The sequence below is a fragment of the Carcharodon carcharias genome, chromosome 1, assembly GCF_017639515.1.
Source record: "Carcharodon carcharias isolate sCarCar2 chromosome 1, sCarCar2.pri, whole genome shotgun sequence".
NCBI lineage: Eukaryota > Metazoa > Chordata > Chondrichthyes > Lamniformes > Lamnidae > Carcharodon > Carcharodon carcharias.
The window spans coordinates 149,384,496-149,405,979 of record NC_054467.1 but is presented as its reverse complement, the minus strand read 5'-3'; the positions used below and the strand labels follow the sequence as shown (position 1 = coordinate 149,405,979).

Sequence of the window (21,484 nt, the reverse complement as noted above, 5' to 3'; positions counted from 1 at the left end):
TTCTTCCCCTACAAAGACTAGCAGTGATGCTGAAAATTTTACAATGTTTATCTATAAACTTGAAAACATTGTGAAGAAACTTAGTTTTGGGATTTTTGGACTTCTCCCTCCCTCTTATCATTTATCCTTGTGTGGACAACCAGCAGACCTAACTTCTCTCCAGCCCCCCCATCCACCTTGTCTGCAACCTTGGCATGTAAAAATCTAATTGTTCCCTATTTTCTTTATCTCTGGCACAAAAGAAATTAGCTGCATATCTTGTTTACTAGTATACCCTGTCTTTTTCTCCCCACAACCCTTGTACTTAACTGCTAAAATTCCTTATCATCCGCTCCTTTTTTGTATGTATTCCTCTAAGAGTTATGTAGTATCTGAAGCCAATTGATTTTTATTTCCTTTTTTTAATTAATGCAGTATATAAATATAAAATCATTTTTGGTTCAAGTTAATCTCTTCAGCCCTAGTCACACAGCCTATATATCAAAATAACAACAACTTATATTTATATAGCACTAAAATATCCCAAGGTGCTTCACAGGAGTGTTATAAAACAATTTGTGGCACCAACCACAAAAGGAGATATTAGATCGGATGACCAAAAGCTTGGTGAAAGAGCTATGTTTCAAGAAGTGCCTTAAAGGAAGAAAGTGAGGTAATGAAGCAGAAGATGTAGAGAGGGAATTCCAATGCTTGGGTCATAGGCAATAACGATATGGCCAACAATGGTGGAGCAATTTTAATCTGGAATGCACAAGAAGCCAGAATTAGAAGAGCAGATATCTTGTAGGATTGTGGGGTTGAAGGAGATTACACAGGGAGGAATGAGGACATTGAGAGATTTGAAAATGAGGTTGAGAAATTTAAAATCAAGACATTGCTTGACCAGGAGCCTGTGTAGGTCATTGAGCATTAAAACTGAAAACACAACTTCTAGTCCCAAGGAGGATGTAAATTTGGGAAAGAAAGCAGCCTGTTTCTCATTTCCTGGTATCCAAGTATAGGACATGTTTAGTATAGATTTAGGAGCTGGCCATATATCCAGCCTTGGACAGGGAAGTGGGTGACAAGGAGGCTTAAAGATTGGAAGAAATTGTTTCATGTCAAAACGTGTTTTTGCAAATGCGTGATACACCTGTGTATAATTTCAAAACATGTTTTTAGGTTATATTTTCATCCAGTGAAGACCTAGACATTGCAGAACAACAGACAAGTTTAATTTCCACAACTGAAGATCCAATCAGAGAAGAGGAAGTACCGGTAGAGGACGCCAATACTGAACAGCAATTTGGAGTGTTGAAGGATTTTGATTTCTTAGATGTCGAACTGGAAGATGCAGAGGTAAGAACGTCCAGGGTCAGGGGCCAGTGGGGAGGGGTGGCGGGATCAAGCGGCTTATGGGAAGGGTAAAGGGGGGAGACAACGTTTAAGGCCTGTCTTTGATGGACCCAGGGGGAGGTTCCCCCCCTCCCCACCTCCCCTCCCACACACACACACACACACACACACACACACACACACAAAACCCCACTTGCCCTACATCAGCCTACTCAGCTAAATCTGCCAGGCCTCATGCATGGCGTAGGCCTCTCCCCACCACGGGCAAATTACTGGCAGTGGTGTGATGAGGCCCTTAAGTGGCCATTGATTAACCACTCAAGGGCCTCAATATGCCCAAGAGCAGGAGGGCTGCAGGACATCCCCCCCTCCCTTCGTAAAATTTTAGACTGCTAGGAGACGGGTAGGTATGCAGCGGGCAGGCTGCCCGTTGGATTTTGTGTCTCCCCAACTTCAAACCTGCCAACAGGAGAGCGTAAATTCCAGCCCCATATTTCTTAATACCTTTACAGTGACTATTTGCATTTATGATGTGCCTGTAACTTAGAAAAATGTCTCCAAGCACTTAAGAGGTGTAATTTTAAAAATGCATAGTCAGCCAAAGGATGAGTCTGGAGGAAATAAGATATCACTTTGCAGATGAGCCGAGGTGGGAATGAAGGTGGGTGATATTATGGAGGTAGAAATAGTTAACCTTTATGCTGGAAAGGTTATGAAATAGGAAATAAAAACAAAAAAACTGCGGATGCTGGAAATCCAAAACAAAACAAAAACAGAATTACCTGGAAAAACTCAGCAGGTCTGGCAGCATCGGCGGAGAAGAAAAGAGTTGACGTTTCGAGTCCTCAGGACCCTTCGACAGAACTTGAGTTCGAGTCCAAGAAAGAGTTGAGAACTCTTTCTTGGACTCGAACTCAAGTTCTGTCGAAGGTTCGTGAGGACTCGAAACGTCAACTCTTTTCTTCTCCGCCGATGCTGCCAGACCTGCTGAGTTTTTCCAGGTAATTCTGTTTTTGTTTTGTTATGAAATAGGAAACTTAGTTTGGGATTGAATGCAATGCCAAAACTGCAAACAGTCAGATTCAGTATGAAGCAACGATCAGGTAGGAGAATGAATTCGGTGGCAAGGGTATGGAGTTTGCAATTGGGACCAAACACAATGACTTTGGTCTTCAGTGTTTAACTGGAGGAACATGTGACTCATCTACTCCTAATTGATTTTGTTTTTAAATACCCTGAATGGTTTCATATCTGTGGCCTTCTGGGATGGTGTGTCACAACCCTTTACATGCAGAACTTTTTCCTGGATACACTTTCAACGCGCTTTGATTAAATTTTAAGTGTCAAGTTGACTCAGTGATATCACTTTTGACTTGAAAGATAATGGGTTCAAGCAGAACCACGCTGCAGAATTTGAGCATATAATCTGTGTTGATACATCAGTGCAGTACTAAGGGAGCACTCCATTATTGGAGGTTTCTTTGAGATAGTAAATTGGGCCCCAACTGCTTATTCAAGTGGCTGCTTGTAAAAGATGCTGTGATTCTATTCAAGGAAGTGTCGGAAAGTTCTCAAGCTGCACCAGCAAAGTAGATCAACTGCCCATTTAACTCTTGTTAATTGGGAATCTTGTGCAAATGTTGACTTCTGTATTTGCTGACATAACAGTGACTGCACTGCTGGAGAATGTCACTGATTACTATGATATTCATCCATGTCAGCATTTATCTACAGCACTTTCCCTCATTTATAGCACCTTTCTAATTAAAAAGGTGCTGAGGCTATGTGGCACCTTGTCTTGGTATACAAGCAGACTGTGCCAGAGAATGTTGCTGGCTCCCATACATTTTCAATATCTCTTGGGCCTTCTATTGTAAGGCAAGCTGAAATAAGTGAGTTTTCTCTGGAGAGGAAGGAAGAATCAGGGAACTAGAAAGTCACAGGTCTTTTTTAGTGACTTAGATCGTGCCTGTAAATAGCATATGCAGCTAATGAACAAGTGTTAAAAAGATGAGTTGCACATCCTGCATGCATTTTGTTACCTGAAGTGTCGCATCCCAACTAAAGTGCCTGTTAAATCCAATGTAATTGATGTTTGTTCAGATTAAGGCATATTCCTGTTTCTTACATCGTGCCAAATATTTCTCTTTTCTTACTTTTTAATGCTGGTCATCTCTTTTCCTCATTGCTAACCAGGAGCTGCAGGTAAGTTGCAGCCTGGTGCAGTGTTTTGTTGAGTTCTTGTCTTGTGTGTGATAAATGTTGAATGTTAATTAATGGTGTAGTATTACTATTTAGGGCCTTAGTGTTCTGTTTATATTTGTGTGCAAATTTTGGCCCTTTCTAGAACATGCCTGTACATAAATGTGGAAAACAAAATTAACAAACAATACACTGATGTAAAAGCACCAGCTAACTTCATGTTCTTCAGGTAGTTTTTAATATTAAATACTATAAAGTATGTTTAATTTTTTTAAACTGGTTATGCACTTACAAAAAGTATCAGTATAGATTATAGTGAGCTATGTGTTCATTAATGCGGTTGACTGCATGTTTCATGTATTGTTGCACACTATTACTTCTGGGTATTTCAGTAAATCACAAGTGATTTACAGCTGAATTGGTGTAATATGTTAAAGGAATAAGCTACTTTCAACACACCTGTAATGTACAATCCTATAATGCTCTGGCAGCATTTAAGTTGATCCTATAAAATGCAGTTTACAAAAAAAATCCTGTTGTTAAAGAAAAAAATAAATGAAAAGTAAAACTGTTGCAGGGTGAAAGTATGGACAACTTTAATTGGGGTGTGCGGAGGCGTTCATTGGACAGCATTGAGAAGGGCGATACACCATCACTCCAGGAGTTCCAGTATTCAGGAAGCACACCCAGTTTAAATTTAACCAACCAGGAGGACACTGATGAGTCATCTGAGGAGGAGGTACTGACTGCGAGTCAGATCTTAACCCGGTCACAGATGGTAAGTTATTGCTTTGCTCTTGTGTTACAGAGTCTCTATATATTTATAATTTTGTTTGACAATTTATTGTAATAGATACATTGATTGAATTTGAGGATGTGAATCTCCAAGATTTGTGTCAGTTCAATTCCTTTTTTGATGAGTTCCCGAAGTATTTGTTATTTTAGCAAAATCTAGCTACTTGGGGTCAAAATTAGCATTGTAAGTCACTGTAAATTTCTGTTTATGAGAAGAAAATCTGCTTTCTTAACATACCAAAAATAATCAGTAATTAGGATTGAGAAAGCAGTTACATGAATTATGCAATTGGCACAAAATATTGCATGAAACATATTTTAAAGTGTGTCTCAGAACCTTCGTATAAAAAAAATACATCCAGGTGTGTAAATGCCTTAATCCCACACTATATTATTTAAGTTCATCAATTTCTTTTTTTTGTTAGATGACACTAGGACAAATTGGTGACTCCATACTGGTTTATTTTTTAAAAACTACCTTTTGTTTATTAGTGGTGTTATTTTTTTTTTCCCTTACAAGTCCCTAGTGCTGCCTACAGCTATTTTTTACACTTAATTTGCAGTGAAATTTCTCCATGGATACCATCAATGCACAGTGGGACTAGTCCTACTGGTTTTGCTTCTTTGTATCAACACAGAATGGCTATTGCAGAGAAGGAGACCATTCAGCCTGCCCAGTCAATGCTGATTGTCAGCAAGAGCAGTTTAGCTGTTCCCACTCCCCTGAACTTTCCCCATAAGTCTTATTTTCTCTTAGCGTGCTTATCCAATGCCTTTTTGAAAGCCAGGTCACAAGTCCTGCATTAAGATGAATGGCAAAAGAACCAAAAGCAAAATAAAAACCTTTTTTTATGTAGCAAGTGGTTCGGAACTAGAATTGTTTTTTAATTCATTCACAGGATGTGGACTTCGCTGGCTGGGCCAGCATTTATTGCCCATCCTTAGTTGCCCTTGAGAAGGCGGTGCTGAGTTGCCTTCTTGAACTGCTGCAGTCCATGTGGTGTAGGTACATGGGAACAATTTCTTTCTATCTACTCTCTCATGACGCCTCATGATTTTAAATACCTCTTATCCAATCTCCTTTCAACCTTCTCTCTAAGGAGAATACCCCAGCTTCTTCAGTCTATGCATGTAACTGAAATCCCACATCCTGGAACCATTCTCGTAAATCTTCTCTGCACCCTCTCTAATGCCTTCACATTCTTCATGAAGTGTAATGCCCAGAGTTGTATACACTGCTCCTGTTGAGGCCAATGTTTTATAAACATTCACCATAACTTCCCTCCTTCCGTACCCTATGCCACTTTTTATAAAGCCCAGGATCCTATACGCCTTTTTAACCAACTTCTCAACCAGCTCTGCCACCATCAAAAGTTTGTGCACATATATTCTTTGTACCTTTTAGTTTATATTGCTTCTCCTCTATCAAAATGTATCACCTCACACTTCTCTGCACTAAATTTCATCTGCCACATGTCTACCCATTCCAGCAGCTTGTCTACAACTTATTGAAACCTTATCAGGATGTTCCTCATAGATCACAATGCTTCCAAGCTTTATGTCATCTGCAAATTTTGAAATTGTGTCCTGTACAGCTAAGTCTAGGTCATTAATGTATATCAAGAAAAGTTGTCACTCAGGCAACTTTGTCAGCATGCTGCCACTGACTCTTTTATTCCATTGGCTTCAATTTTGCTGGCATGCCTATTATGTGGCACTTTAATGCCTTTTGGAAGCTCATAGACAACACGTCAACACTATTACCTTCATCAACCCTTTCTGGCACCTCATCAAAAAACTCAATCCAAAAACATGTTAAACATGATTTGCTTTTAACTAACTTTCCTTAATTAATCTGCATTTGATCAAGTGACTGTTAGTTTTGTGCTGGATTATCATTTTTAAAATTTTCCCTCCACCAAGGTGAAACTGACTGGCCTGCAGTTGCTGATTTTATTCTACGCCCTTTTTGGAACAAAGGTTCAAAACATTTGCAGTTCTTCAGCCCTCTGGCACCATACCTGTAATGAAGGACCATGGAAAGATTATGGCAAGCTAGAGGAACAGCACCTCATTTTTCGACTAGGCACTTTACAGCCTTCCGGACTTAATATTGAGTTCAACAATTTCAGATCATGAACTCTTTCCTCCATCCCCACCCGCTTTCCAATCCTCCTTTTTCCAATAATTTATCATTTTTTTACAACCATATTTTTTTCTTTTCCCTCCTATTTTTAAATTTATTTCGATTGATCTATTGTTTCATCTTCATCTTTTAGCTCATTTCGATCCCTTCCCCCTTCTGCACCCACACTAGGGCCATCTGCCACTAGCTCGCTTCCCTTAATGTCCCCATTCGCACATCCTTTAGATAATATCACCACCGTCAACACCCCTTTGTCCTTTTGTCTATGACATCTTTGGCAGTCTCTTCTTGGCCTCTACCTATCACTGGCCCCCTATTGAGCTCTCCTGTCCCACCCCCTTCTACCAGCTTATATTTCATCTCATTTCTATATGTCTTAGTTCTAATGAAGGGTCATATGGACTTGAAACATCAGCTGTATCCCTCTCCGTGGATGCTGTCAGACCTGCTGAGTTTTTCCAGGTATTTTTGTTTTTGTTCTAGATTGCCAACATCCACAGTTTTTTGCTTTTAAAAAGAAGAAAAATTTTGCTGATGCTGGAAATCCAAACCATTGTTAAAAGAAATGACTTTTCCCTTAGGTACAAAGCAATCAATTTTTCAGGAGACCAGTAGAGTAATTTACATTCTGCATTAATTCAAAACAATCATACTAAAGTTAATCAATTTTGTTGATTCTTTCTTACAGTTAATTTCTTAAATATAGTTTCAGCAATCCAAAATATAACAGGCAAAGCCCTGTTGGATCACATCACAGTTTTTCACTATGTTTAAAATTGATTTTCTTTATACAAGCTTAATTAACCATGTCATAAAAATCTGTGATCTTCAGAGTCTCATGATACAGTTAACGGTCAGAACTGAATTGCTGATCACACAGGAAGGCAGTGTAGTTGCTCCAGCTGTAAGAGGCAATCTACAACAAACATGAATACTTATTCTATGAAAATTGCTGACTGTTCTAGACAGGGACATATGTATTTTAATTCTCTAATTAGCGAAGTTCTAAAATGTTCCAAATGCAACATCTACATGGTAACATTATTAATGCAATGTAAAAGAATAGATCATTATTACAAGTACTGAAAAAAATGGCATTAAATTTGAACAACTGTATATTTGAGCCAGCACCGGAGTTCCATAATTACAAGACTGCACTCAGCATAGATTCTTGAGAATTTGATTATCAGGGTGCCGAGGTCAGTGCAACCATTTAGCAATGCTTTTGATTTTCTGAAAATCAATGTTGAATGGATCTTATGAAATCATAGATTGAGGCATCACAGATGAAGGCATTTTGGCCCTTTGTGCTTGTGCCAGCCCTTCGGTACAGCCACCTAATGAATGCCACTTCTCAGCTCTTTTCTATTTTTCCCTTCCAAATATTTATCCAATTCTCTTGAATTTACTAATTAGTCTGCATCCACCACCCTTTCAAACAATGGATTCCAACTCACAACAACAAATTGCAGTAAAAAGCATTTCTTCATGTCGCTTCTGATTTATATTGTCATCACTTTAAATTTGCACTACGGTTGTGCACGAATCTACAGTGAAAGCAATTTTACAACTTCGATATCAAAAGATAATAAAGAAATATTGTTTGTTCAAGAAGATGGGAAGCTTTTCTCCTTGGTCTCCAATCAGGATTACCTCAACAAGCTACTCTAAGATTAAGAAAACCAATATATTATAGATTTTTATTTTTATTCCTTTCCCATGTTTGGGCAGTAGTTGGGTCTACTTGGCACATTGTTTGGGTAACATTGAGAGCTCACTGGGAAGAAACCAACATTTCAATGAACCACTGACCTGAACTACCAGGTTGCTGGAGATTTATCTAACATAAAAAGCATACAGAGGTTTAAGGCAGAGAAGGAGGCCATTCAGCCCACTGTGTCTGTACCAGCCAAAAAAGACCCATCCAGCTTAATCCCACTTTCCATAGCCTAGAGGTTACAGGATCTCAACAGCATATCCAAGTGTTTTTTTAATGTGACAAAGGTTTCTGCCTCTACCACCCTTTCAGGCAGTGAATTCCAGATCCCCTCCACCCCCTGGTTGAAAAAAAAACTCCTCAATTCCCTTCTAATCCTTCCACTAATTATTTTAGTTCTGTGTCCCTGGTTATTGACCTCTGCTAATGGAAATGAGTCCTTCCTATCCACTCGATCTAGGCCCCTCGTGATTTTATACACCTCAATTAAATCTCCCCTCAGCCACCTTTGTTCCAAAGAAGACAACCAATCATTCCTCATAGTTAAAATTCTCCACTCCCAGTAACATCTCCATCAAGCTTATTTGTACATTCTCTAGTGCGATTACATCATTCCTGCAATGCACTGACCAGAACTGTACACAGTACTCTAGCTGTCATCTAACTAGCATTTCATACAGTTCTAGCATAACCTCCTTGTTTTCCTAATTTCCTTTTTAATTTCACCCTGCACTGTTCTAGGCTTTCAGCAGTATTGAGTTTTTGGCATCTGACATCAGCTATTTTTTTCCATTATCCAAATCTGATTTCTTTTTAACATCCAGGGAGGCTAAATTTGGCTTCCACTTTTTTTATAAGGAACATATTTGTTCTGAACCACCCCTACCCCAGGTGCACAGCTGAGCACCTCTATTGTTGTGACTTTGGCTCAGCGAGTATTCCCCAGATGAAACATTGCCTTCACCAATATTCAGAATTGAATATTAGTTACAGAGAAAGATACAGTCAAGTGTCCCTACACTACTTGTTTGGTCCTGCTTGACTGCCTGGCATTCATGCATTTCCCTTCTGGCTGCACACCCTTAATCTGTGCAGTTGCCATCTCCAGGAACATGCTATCCACATAGCTTTTAGTCTCACAGATGCACTGCAGTAACACCAACTGCTGCTCAAACTCTGAAACACTGCACATACAGTTGTCCGGAAGTTTCCTGGAGTTCTCACATGGAACAGAACATACATTCCACAGGAATGAGGCACCCTGCCATACCTCTATTCATTAGACTAACTTAAACTTAACAGAAATAAATTGAAGACTTATTAAAGACTTATTTAAAAAAATACACCCACCAGCTACTCAGCATTCAGCACTTTCCCTTGTGCTGACATCGCTAGTTTTTTTAAACTCACTCCCTGATACTCATATCCACACTGCTCTGTGCTTTGCCCAAACTCCTTCAGATTTGCGCTCTTTATCTCTGGCTCTAGTTATAAAAACTTAAGCAATTTGCAAAATTGGCTGCACAGTTTTCAGAAGATATAATCTAGCGAAGTTACATTTTAATGTCAATGAATATCCAATAAAAAGAGCTCAGACAAGTTTAAGTGTCTGTAGAACTCGTGAAGAACTCTAGCATGCTAGCTGCTGAATGATTTATGCAGTGCTGCCTCTCCCTGTTCATACAGTTTTTGTTGGGATGTTTAAGTACCCATTTTCATATTGCATATAGACAAAACAAGAGTTCCACACCAAAACACTTGGAACAAAGATTTCAGGTTTAAAGGCATTTAAACTGCTGGCATTTATGTACATATATATGCCCATGTATTAGGATACAATTTTTGGATAGTAGGAACCAATTGTTTCAGCAATTCTCTTTACAGTTAACCATTGGAATATTTAGTAACAGGCCAGATAATAGGCACTGATATAATTGTTCAAATGTTTCGCATCAAATTTTGTTTCTTGTTCACCATGCTTTTTAATTTTTAGTTTTTCAGATGGTTATGATGGATAACTTTTATATTGAGTGAGTTATTTTTTTCCTTGTTAAGTTCTAGTAATAAGCAAATTCTAATGGACTAATTCTCTGTATAATTTCCTGTATCCTTCCCTTAGCTCAACAGTGATTCAGCAATAGATGATGCTGCTCCAAATCAAGTGGATTCCCTGCTGCATTTAAGAGACATAGCAACCAATGTGGTGTCTGACGAAGCACCACTGCCCAGGGCTGAGACCCCAAATTTAGAGACACCTCTTCCAGATAGCGCTAACAACCAGCTGCCTGAGGTGGGAAGCAATGTGGGTAGAAATATGGGTTGGTGCATGGCTGATTTGGGATCTTTCTAATGAAATTTATTCCTTGTATATTTCTGCACTGAAAGCTAATCAAACATTGCAGATTCATAGAACCATATGAAGTTTAATGTTTTTAACCTGTGACAGTATTTAGACAAGATGTGTCTGAAATAAGATCCCTAAAAGGTTATCTTTCGATGCATGAATTGTTTGCACAGGTTAAGAAATCTTCTTTTGTATAATAGACTTAAACAGCAGTTTGCCAAAGGTATAATTTAAAGAAAAAATTTGCATTCTCTCTTGGTTAATCCTGTGGTCTTCAAGGGTGATGGTGATTTTTCTGAGCAACTAATTCTAAGAAATCTGATTATGGGCTTAGCAATGTTAATCTTTTCTTGGCTTTGCACTTGCACAATGATTGTGGGTTGAGATTGTGGGTACTAGCCTCAGGCTTGCTGTGTTAGCATATCAGCTATGTCACCTATCCTTAAAATGACAATGTATAGGCCTATGGAATAAGACTGGTTAGTATCACCTTTGGGGCTAAGCCTGATTTGTAAGTATGATATTCCTTTTGTACTACAGTTAGAGACTAATATAGGTTTGATTATTTCTATCTAGCAGCTTATTTTTTAGTATATAAATATTGCAACAAAAATTCCTGCCAAAATTATTGCTGCTATTTAAGCATTTGGGCATAGAGCTAAAATTGTTGATTTCCTTTCATTTTTATGAAGAAAGGTGTATTTTCAAAGTGAGAGGTGGTAATGCAGATGGTTAAACATTTCTCATTTTTGCTCCTATTGATTGCATCAAATACTTACACATCAATTAAAGTATATGGGAGATATAGAGTAAATCTTTTACTCTGCCCTGAATAAGTGCCTTAAAACAAACTCAACCAGTGTGTAGCTTCCACTTTCCCACACCAAATATCCTGTAGATTCTGAGCAAAATTGACAACTTAGTAACCATTTGTGCTAAATTGTGAGAGAGTTTTGTATTGTGGACTTGTACCCACGCGAAACAATGTGTAGCCTAATCGAAGTGATGAGGAACATTTTTAGGAGTTGCGGCAGAGATGACAAATCCTAAATACAACTGTGCACTGCACTATTTCTGGCCAAACAGACAGGTAGGCTTGGATTTTCATCCTCGAGGTGGGTAACAGGAGTTGAGAAAATTTCTAACTCAGCCCGCCTGCCTCAGGAAAAAGCGCCCACAAAGATGGGACCTTCATTGTGGGTGGGCGGGTGTGGGCTGGAGTTGAGCCAGCCAAACCGCAAAAAGTTTGGAGCAGCCACAGGGGCCATCAGGTGCCAAGGCAAGCTGTTTAAAAGGCCCACATTGGTGCTGTGGGACTTTGTCCCAATTAAAATAAAAACAGGCCCTCCAGTCCTAACCTCCCTCAGCCTTCACCTCCCCGCCAACCCCACCCCCCACCCTCCAACCCCCACACACACACACTCCCATGCCACCATATTCCCTGCACCCACTCCCTATGGCCCCTGATATCCCCATGCCAAGGTGTGCCTGCCACCCACTCCAAATGGTTTCTCATGACCCCCATGCCAAGATATGCCCCTACCCACCCTGTATTGCCCTTCATGCCTCCATGCTAAGGTATGTTCCCTACCCACCCACTATGCCCCTCTGAGCAATCCCAATGGCCCCCATGCCAAGGAATGGTGTCCATTCACCCACTATACATAGAACCAAGGAATCTTATTGTGACAAAATGGATTGTAAAAAAAAAAAACTTCTTAAAGTCATTTTTCAAAAAACCTCCTATTTACTACAGCTCAATAAAAGTGTCAATCATCCATACCCTTTAACATTCAATAGCCAATTCTGCAGGGACTGTGAAACCTTTTAAACTTGTGTAAATAAACATTGTGAAATTAACAACATTGACAGCTCTGGCTCTCTGATCTGTCAAGCAAATCAGCAAACTCAGCCCTGTCGATCCTGCAAAGTCTTCCTTACTAATATCTTGGGGCTAGTGCCACAATTGGGAGAACTGTCTCACAGACTATTCCAGCAACAGCCTGACATAGTCATCCTCACAGAATCGTACCTTACAGATAATGTCCCAGCCACCACCATCACCATCTCTGGGTACGTCCTGTCCTACCGGCAGGATAGACCCAGCAAAGGTGACGGCACAATGCTTTACAGTCGGGTGGGAGTTGCCCTGGGAGTCCTTAATATCGACTCTGACCCCATGAAGTCTCATGGCATCAAGTCAAACATGGACAAGGAAACCTCCTGCTGATTACCATGTACCAACCCCTGCCAGCTGGTGAGTCAGTGCTCCTGCATGTTGAACACTTGGAAGAAGAACTAAGGATGGAAAGGGCACAGAATGTACTCTGGTTGGGGGACTTCAATGTCCATCACCAAGAGTGGCACAGTAGCACCACTACTGACTGAGCTGGCCGAGTCCTAAAGGACATAGCTGCTAGACTCGGTCTGCAGCAGGTGATGAGGGAACCAAAAAGAGGGAAAAACATACTTGACATCATCCTCACCAACCTGCCTGGCACAGATGGATCGTCCCATGACAGTATCGGTAGGAGTGACCACCGCACAGTCCTTGTGGAAATTAAGTCCTGCCTTCACATTGAGGATACCCTCCATTGTGTTGTGTGGCACTACCACCATGCTAAATGGGATAAATTTCAAATAGATCTAGCAAATCCAGACTGGCTATCCATGAGGCAATCAGCAGCAGCAGAATTGTCCTCAAACACAATCTGTAACCTCATGGCTCGGCATACCCTCCATTCTACCATTGCCATCAAGCCAGGGGATCAGCCCAGGCTCAATGAAGAGTGCAGGAGGGCCTGCCAAGAACAGCACTAGACGTAGCTAAAAATGAGGTGTCAATCTGATGAAGCTATAATACAGGACTACTTGCGTGCCAAACAACATAAGCAGCAAATGTTAGGGCTAAGCGATCCCATAACTAATGAATCAGATCTAAGCTCTGCAGCCCTGCTATATCCAGTTGTGAATAGTGGTGGACAATTAAACAACTCACTGGAGGAGGAGGCTTTACAAATATCCCCATCCTCAATGATAGAAGAGCCCAGCACCTCAGTGCAAAAGATAAGACTGAAGCATTTGCTACAATCTTCAGCCAGAATTGCTGAGTGGATGATCCATCTCGGCCTCCAGCGGAGGACCCCAGCATCACAGATGCCAATCTTCAGCCAAATCGATTCACTCCACGTGATATCAAGGAACGGCTGAAAGCAGTAGTACTGAAGACTTTTTTTCCAGAACTTGCCACGTCCCTAGCCAAGCTGTTCCATTACAGTTACAACACTGGAATCTACCGGGCTCTGTGGAAAATTGCCCAGGTATGTCTTGTACACAAAAAGCAGGACAAATCCAACCCGGCCAATTACCACCCCATTGTCTACCTGTGATCATCAGTAAAATAATGGAAGGGGTCAGCAACAGTGGTATCCAGCAGCACTCACTTAGCAATAACCTACTCACTAACTCCCAGCTTAGGTTTTGCCAGGCCACTCAGCTCCTGACCTTGGTTCAAGCATGGACATAAGAGCAGAACTGGTGAGGTGAGAGTGACTGCGCTTGATATCAAGGCCGCATTTGACCAAGTGTGGCATCAAGGAGCCCTAGCAAAACTGGAGTCAGTGGAAATCAGGGGAGAAAACTTTGCTGGTAGGAGTCATACCTAGCACAAAGGAAGATGGTTGTGGTTGTTGGAGGTCAGTCATCTCAGCTCCAGGACGTTACTGCAGGAATTCCTCAGGGCAGTGTCCTCAGCCCAACCATCTTCAGCTGCTTCATCAATGACTTCCTTCCATCATAAGGTCAGAAATAGGGATGTTTGCTGATGATTGCACTATGTTCAGCATCATTCGCGACTCCTCAGAACATGAAGCACTTGATGACCAAATGCAGCAAGACCTGGACAATATCCAGGCTTGGGCTGACAAGTGGCAAGTAACATTTACACATAGACATAGAGTTATACAGCACAGAAACAGGCCCTTCGGCCCATCGTATCCGTGCCAATCATCAAGCACCTATCTATCCTAATCCCATTTTCCGGCACTTGGCCTGTCGCCCTGTATGCTATGTGCTGCTGCCTTCAGGGATCTGTGGACATGTACACCAAGGTCCCTCTGATCCTCTATGCTTCCTAGGGTCCTACCATTCATTGTGTATTCTGTTGCTGTGTTTGTCCTCCTAAAATGCATCACCTCACACTTCTCGGGATTAAATTCTAATTGCCACTGCTGTACCCATCTTACCAGCCCATCTATATCGTCCTGTAATCTAAGGCTTTCCCCTCACTATTTACGGCACCACCAATTTTTGTGTCATTGCGAATTTACTGATCATACCTCCTATATTCACATCTAAATCATTAACGTACTAACAGCAAGGGTCCCAGCACCGATCCTTGCAGTATGCCACTCATCACAGGCTTCCAATCGCAAAAACAACCTTTGACCATCACCCTCTACTTCCTGCTACTAAGCCAATTATGGATCCAATTTGCCAAATTGCCTGGGTCCCATGGGCTCTTACCTTCTTGAGCATTCTCCCATGCGGGACCTTGTCAAAAGCCTTACTGAAGTCCATGTAGAGTACATCTACTGCACTAGCCTCATCTATACAACTAGTCACCTCCTCGAAAAATTCAATTAAGTTTGTTAAGCATGATCTCCCCCTGAAAAAGACGTTGGATATCCCTGATTAATCCCTGTCTCTCCAAGTGGAGATTTTGTATCATATAAGTGTCAGGCAATGACCATCTCCAACAAGAGAGAATCTAACCATTGCCCTTTGATGTTCAGTGGCAGTACCCTCACTGAATCCCCCACTAGCAACATCCTGGAGGTTACCATTGACCAGAAACTGAACTGGACTAGCCATATAAATACTGTGACTACAAGATCAGGTCAGAAGCTAGGAATCCGGCAACATGTGACTCACCTCCTGACTCCCCAAATCCTGTCCACTATGTACAAAGCACAAGTCAAGAGTGTGATGGAATATTCCCCACTTGCCTGGATGAGTACAGCTCCCACAACACTCACGGGGCTTGACACTGTTCACGACAAAGCATCCTGCTTGATTGGCACCCCATCCATAAACATTCACTCCCTCCACCACCGAAGCACATGAGCAGCAGTGTGTACCATTTACAAGACGCACTGCAGGAATTCACCAAAGCTTCTTAGACAGCAGCTTCCAAACCCATGACCGCTACCATCTAGAAGGACAAGGGCAGCAGACAAATGGGGAATACCACCACCTGGAAGTCCCCCTCCAAGTCACTCACCATCCTGACTTGGAAATATATTGCCATTCTTTCACTGTCGCTGGGTCAAAATCCTGTAACTCCTTTCCTAACAGCACTGTGGATGGACCTACACCACGTGGACTGCAGTGGTTCAAGATGGCAACTCACCACCTTCTCGAGGGCAACTAGGGATGGACAATAATTGCTGGCCCAGCCAGCAAAGTTCACACCTTGTGAATGAACAAAAATAAATCAAAATTTTCTCTGAGGCTCAGGTGTTTTACTACTCCAATGGATGTCTTGTCTGTGAGCCAATCATGCATAGTGAGGTGTGGCTGACAGCCCAGAGATCCATTAGCCTGTTGAAATACCTGAGCCCCGAGGAAAACATTGTTCGATTGACAGCTCTAGCTGTCCAATCTATGCTGTCAATTTTACAATGTTTATACAACAGACTTCAAGTGCCTGCAGTTTTAGCCATTGAAACTTTAAAGGGTCTGGATGATTATCACTTTTATTGGGCTGTAGTAAAAATGAGTTGTATTTTAAGAAAGTGGAAATTTATCAATGCTTGACTTTTAAAGCTTTTTTTAAAACCCATCCTGTCACTTTAGGGTATGTTGCTTCTATACAGCGTATAGTGGTTGAATGGGCATGTAGGTGCCATAGCTTGGCATGGGGGCTTGAAGGGTCATAGGGATTATTTGGGGGGTATATCTTGTCACGGAGGGCATGAAGAGACAAAGGTGTTATTTGGTGCGGGAGGGGGCATACATTAACATTAGGGGCCATGGGGTCAGGTGGGGAGGCATAAAGAGGACCTTTAGAATTTGCCTTGTAAAAGGTCCCCTCATGCAGACTATGGTGCACAACACCTCTGAGGTGCTATGAACTGCAAGTCACTGAATATCTGGCCTAATTCCATGAAAATTGTGGAGAACCAGGACATGCCTATCCCTGCAATGGAGACAGATGGATCAAGAATGAAGGCTGGGGGCTTTTGACCTGAACCAGTCCGTACCCTTTAAAGGCCCTGTTGAAAATTGGAAACCCGGGAATGGGGTCGTAAGTTCCAGGATTGGGTCATGGCTGCCATTTTAAAAGGGCTCCTGAGTCATCTTGACTTGGTGAAAATCCAAGCCGTAGTCTCTTTCTGATGCTGCTCTTGAACAAAACATTGATTTAGATTAAAACCCAGCCAGACTGATACCATGCTAGTCTTATTAATCTTAATTTTTATTCAATCTACCCAAAAATTCCTACCGATAGGAAATTAACTTACTCTTCTTTCAGACTTATGCTTGATACTCTGATGTATGTTGTATGTGAAATCAGTGGTGAGCTTTTGACCCACCACCCATTTTCAGTTATACTGGTCATGGTAGCTACAATGCTGAGCATTCTCCTCTCATCCAAAATCATGAAAACTAGAATTTGGATCCAATCTTGTTTTTATATGGGTTCCCTACAGCATTAGGTGTGCCTTTTTTGGCCAGGTTCTTAGGGAGGTTGCAGTAAAATCCCAATGGGTTAGTTAAATTTCAGGATTAATGGTGCCCACAGAGATGGTTGCTGGAGTAACCCATTTACAAACCTGAAAGGATTGGTCTGGTTGGAAGAGGGAGAAAATAAAGAAAAACCACACCGGAGAATGCCAAATATATTTCTAGCTCTACCCTTATGGTTACTCATAACCTCACTGATTATTGCATTTATCAGTAAATTTGATTTTGTAAATTCCAGAACTGGTATTTTAAGACAGATATCTTGCCTGCATATGTGCAATTATTAGGCCTGTTTTAACTCGAATTCAAACTTTGAAATAGGCAACAAAGTATGCCTCATTACTGAGAAGATATCCTGCTGCCTATGGTTTTTCCCTGCACTATTGTAGCACTGTAATTTCTGAGGACATTGAGCTAGTACCTAATGTAACCCCCCCTTTTATAACCAGATTGTTGACAAGTGTAAGCAAAATTTAAAATTGGTGATGATAAGGAAATTATTATATTTACATTTTTATTTGTAAATTAGGTGCCCAAGAGTTTCTTTCAGGTGACTTTCCTTTGAATTACATTTTCTCTCTTTAGAAAAACACTTATCCTTCACTCAGTACATCCTGACTGCAGCATGTCTTTTAATTTAGCTTGTTTGGTATCATGGGTATCACCAAGCTCCCCCAATCCACTTTAATGGATCTTGATTACTTTTCCCCTCAGTTTGTAAAAAGGCCAATTCTTCTACAGATTCTCAGTGACTATGTGTGTTTTTGTTGTCTGCTATCAATTGGACTTCTTTTGAGTTTCCAAACCAAGGGGCAAGCAGCATATACGTTGCCAGCATTTAGAAAACAAATTTCTGCTTTTTCATGAAAGTATTTAGCTGTGTCTGAGTAATGGCAAGACTCCAGTTGTTAATCTTAAATTTTTTATATGTTTGGTTAGGATATTTTATACCAAATTGATCCCTGTAATTGTGAAAATAATGTCACCAAATCATGTCTGGTGCTGTATTTCTAGTTCTCTATTTGATTGCAGGATGCTAGTGCAGCTGTGAAGGATGAACTGGCTAACACTGTTGAAGAGACAGTTTCAGATATTAACCAAGAACCCCAGAAGTTTCAAGAGACTCTTGTTCCTGGGAGTTCTGCAGAGTCCATCTGTGACGAGGATGTCACCCTTGCGCTTAAAGAGCTTGATGAGAGATGTGAAGAGGAGGAGGCAGATCTTTCAGGACATTCAAGGTAGTTAGTTCTATATTAAGAGAGAAAGGATGCCAAGCATAATAATTTTTTCCAGTTAGCACAGTACTTTTTGTTGGTACATTTTGTGCTGCCTGAAATTGAAAGAATAATAGCCACTTATTTACAAACCCACTGTAATATGTATAATGGCCCAGATTTTGAGAGCAGCAGAAGAGACAACACTTGCACTGATTGACTGAAAATATTTGACCAGCTCTAGAGCATTGATTTTCCCTATTCCATGGTAACATCAAATCTAGTGCCATCTATAGGGGATCTGTGGCATGCAGAACAGTGAAGTCATCAAGCAGGCAGATCAGCCAATTGGTTTGAAAAATTCTCAGCAAACCAGGAAGTAAAAAGCACAGATTAAAATTCACTTTTTAATAATTTTGCAGGGAGCGAAATAAAGATTGGGGTATACATATGGAATTAAGCTACAAGCTAAAATATCAAAGTTAAAAAACAAGTTTTATTACCTTAAAAGTAATGGAATTTTTAAACATGAGGGAATGACACTCCACATTCTAAACTTACCTTTTTAGGGCCAGAGGGGTTGTTCAGCTGTAATTATGCCTTAGTATGGTGCTTAAAACTCAGCTCCCCCTTATGTAAGAAGACTTAGCATAGTCAATGGTTTTTACAGCGAGAGTGGTATGTCAAAAGTTTAAGTTAACATCAATTCGCTGATTCTGTGTTGATTATATGCAAAAACCATATACCCTGTTGAGAAGCTTATCACTTGACAGCAATTTCCAGATTTCCGTGTTTAATTAAATATGTGCAGGCACCAGGCATTGCAGTCAATTTTACACAGTATTGACAACGAACACTTGACAGTTTTGCAGTCATTAGAAGCCCAAATTCTGGGCTAATGTTGTAGATTGAATATTTGAATCTGATAGTAAGAACAGACACTGTTTTAAATCAAGGTTACATAATATGATCATGGTTTTATATGGCGTTGATTATGTGCCCTTAGTCTGATGCTTACCATAGGATAAATAGCAATAATGAACACAAGCATTATAAACTCCTTTCAAACAATTGACACAATGTTACAACCAATTTATACTTTATATTCTCCATTGAAACTATCCATACATGATTTTCAACGTAATTTGGATTTTATTTCAGTACATGGTTATCTTGATTTATTTTCAGTATTTCAGTATACACCTTTAGGATCATGCAACTTTTTTCTGAATTCCCAGCTTATGTTCTTTATCATCTGAGTCAGTGCTTTACTAAGGGTAGAACTTGGATTAGAAAAGTTGTTTGTGTGATACTTTCCTTTGGATAAATATTTTATTAATTAGCTTAGTGCTGTTTTTAATTTGAGCAAGCCTTTTCCAAAAGGTTATTGCAGTTTCTCTTCAGTACTTTTATCCCCAGGTCTCAACATTGATCCTTCAGCTTCAGAACATAATTGCTACTTTTGTCCTTCTTTGGTCAATTCATACCACTGCTCTGATGGAAGTATTTGCCCCGGTCAGATGTTGATCTCTTGTCACCAAGATCCTTCCAGCAAAAGTTGTAAAGCCTGCTCTGAAGTTTTAAAGCACAGGCAAAAACTCTAAAGAAACAAAAATAATGAGCTGAGGATGTAGAAGTGTTGCCGATCTTTCGATCATGCCACTTCAAAAGTAACAACCAAATTAGCGTTCCATGTCTGCTTACAAAGCTGGGGAGAAGAACTTGGTGTCATGTACAGCCTTCTGTATCTCTCATATACACTTTTAATAATGGCTGAAGCAGAAATAGCCAATGGGCCATTTTGCAGCAATAGGATGGCGCTTTCGCCCTTTAGTATGGGTATCAGTACTAAAATGGTCTCGCGTTAGGACACCCTGTTTGGTACTTGGTCCATGCTCAATGATCCTGCTGGACTGAAAGGTCCCATGCAGGCCTTTTTCTGTGATAAATAGAGCGTGTGCACAGCTGTGCAGTAGAACTTAAAGGGGCCATGCACTGGAAAAAAACAAGCTGTACAGAACAGCTAAACTTTAAAGCGTGCATTGTTCATACCCATGCAAGGTTTGTTACTTGATTCCTAGGGTTGATCGTCAAAGTATTGATTTCTCAACTTAGTGTCTGTGAGTTTTATAGAAGGTCCCTTTGTCACAGATTCTAAAAGAAGGCAACAAAAGTACAGGTTTCAAGTCTCTTAGGAGGACCACTTTTTTATTCGTTCATGGGATGTGGGCATCGCTGGTTAGGCCAGCATTTATTATGCATCCTAATTGCCCTTGAGAAGGTGGTGGTGAGCTGCCTTCTTGAACTGCCACAGTCCACATGTTGTAGGAAGACCCTCAGTGCTCTTAGGAAGGATTTTAAAAATGAAGATATGATGACATAGTTCTAAATCAGGATAGTGTGTGACTTAGAGGGAGCAGACGTTACAGGTTTGGAAGGTCCTGTCAAAGAAGCCTTGATGAGTCACTGCAGTGCATTTGGAAAAAGTACGCTGCTGCCAATGTGGATCAGTGGTGGAGGGAGTGAATGTTGAAGGTGACAGATAGGGTCCCAATCAAGCGGGCTGCTTTGTCTTGTCGAGCTTCTTGAGTGTTGTTGGTGTTGCACTCATCCAGGCAAGTGTAGAGCATTCCATCGTACTCCTAATTGTGCATTGTAGATGGTGGACAGGCTTTGGGGAGTCAGAAGGTGAGTTACTCTTTCTGCAGAATTCCCAGCCTCTGACCTGCCCTTCTAGCCACAGTATTTATAAGGCTGGTCCAGTTCAGCTTCTGGTCAATGGTAACCCCCAGGTTGTTGATATTATGGGATTCAGTTATGGTAATGCTGTTGAATGTCGAGGGGAGATGGTTAGATTCTCTCTTGTGGGAGATGGCCATTGCCCGGCACTTGTTTGGCACAAATGTTACTTGCCTTTTATCAGCCCAAGCCTGAATATTGTCGAGGTCTTGCTGCATATGGGCATGTACTGCTTCAATATCTGA

At 40.8% G+C, this 21,484-nt stretch overlaps 1 protein-coding gene across 12 annotated transcripts in view; it reads left to right on the top strand.

Moving 5' to 3' along the window:
• Window positions 1-21,484, top strand: part of fryl (furry homolog, like) — a 634,639-nt gene that overhangs the window by 527,469 nt on the left and 85,686 nt on the right. For all 12 annotated transcript variants that reach the window (XM_041198439.1, XM_041198448.1, XM_041198467.1 and 9 more), the window contains 4 exons: window positions 1,162-1,338; window positions 4,115-4,315; window positions 10,315-10,485; window positions 18,319-18,524. In XM_041198439.1, the coding sequence (XP_041054373.1) occupies window positions 1,162-1,338; window positions 4,115-4,315; window positions 10,315-10,485; window positions 18,319-18,524 (755 nt within the window). The remainder of the gene's footprint in view (window positions 1-1,161; window positions 1,339-4,114; window positions 4,316-10,314; window positions 10,486-18,318; window positions 18,525-21,484) is intronic.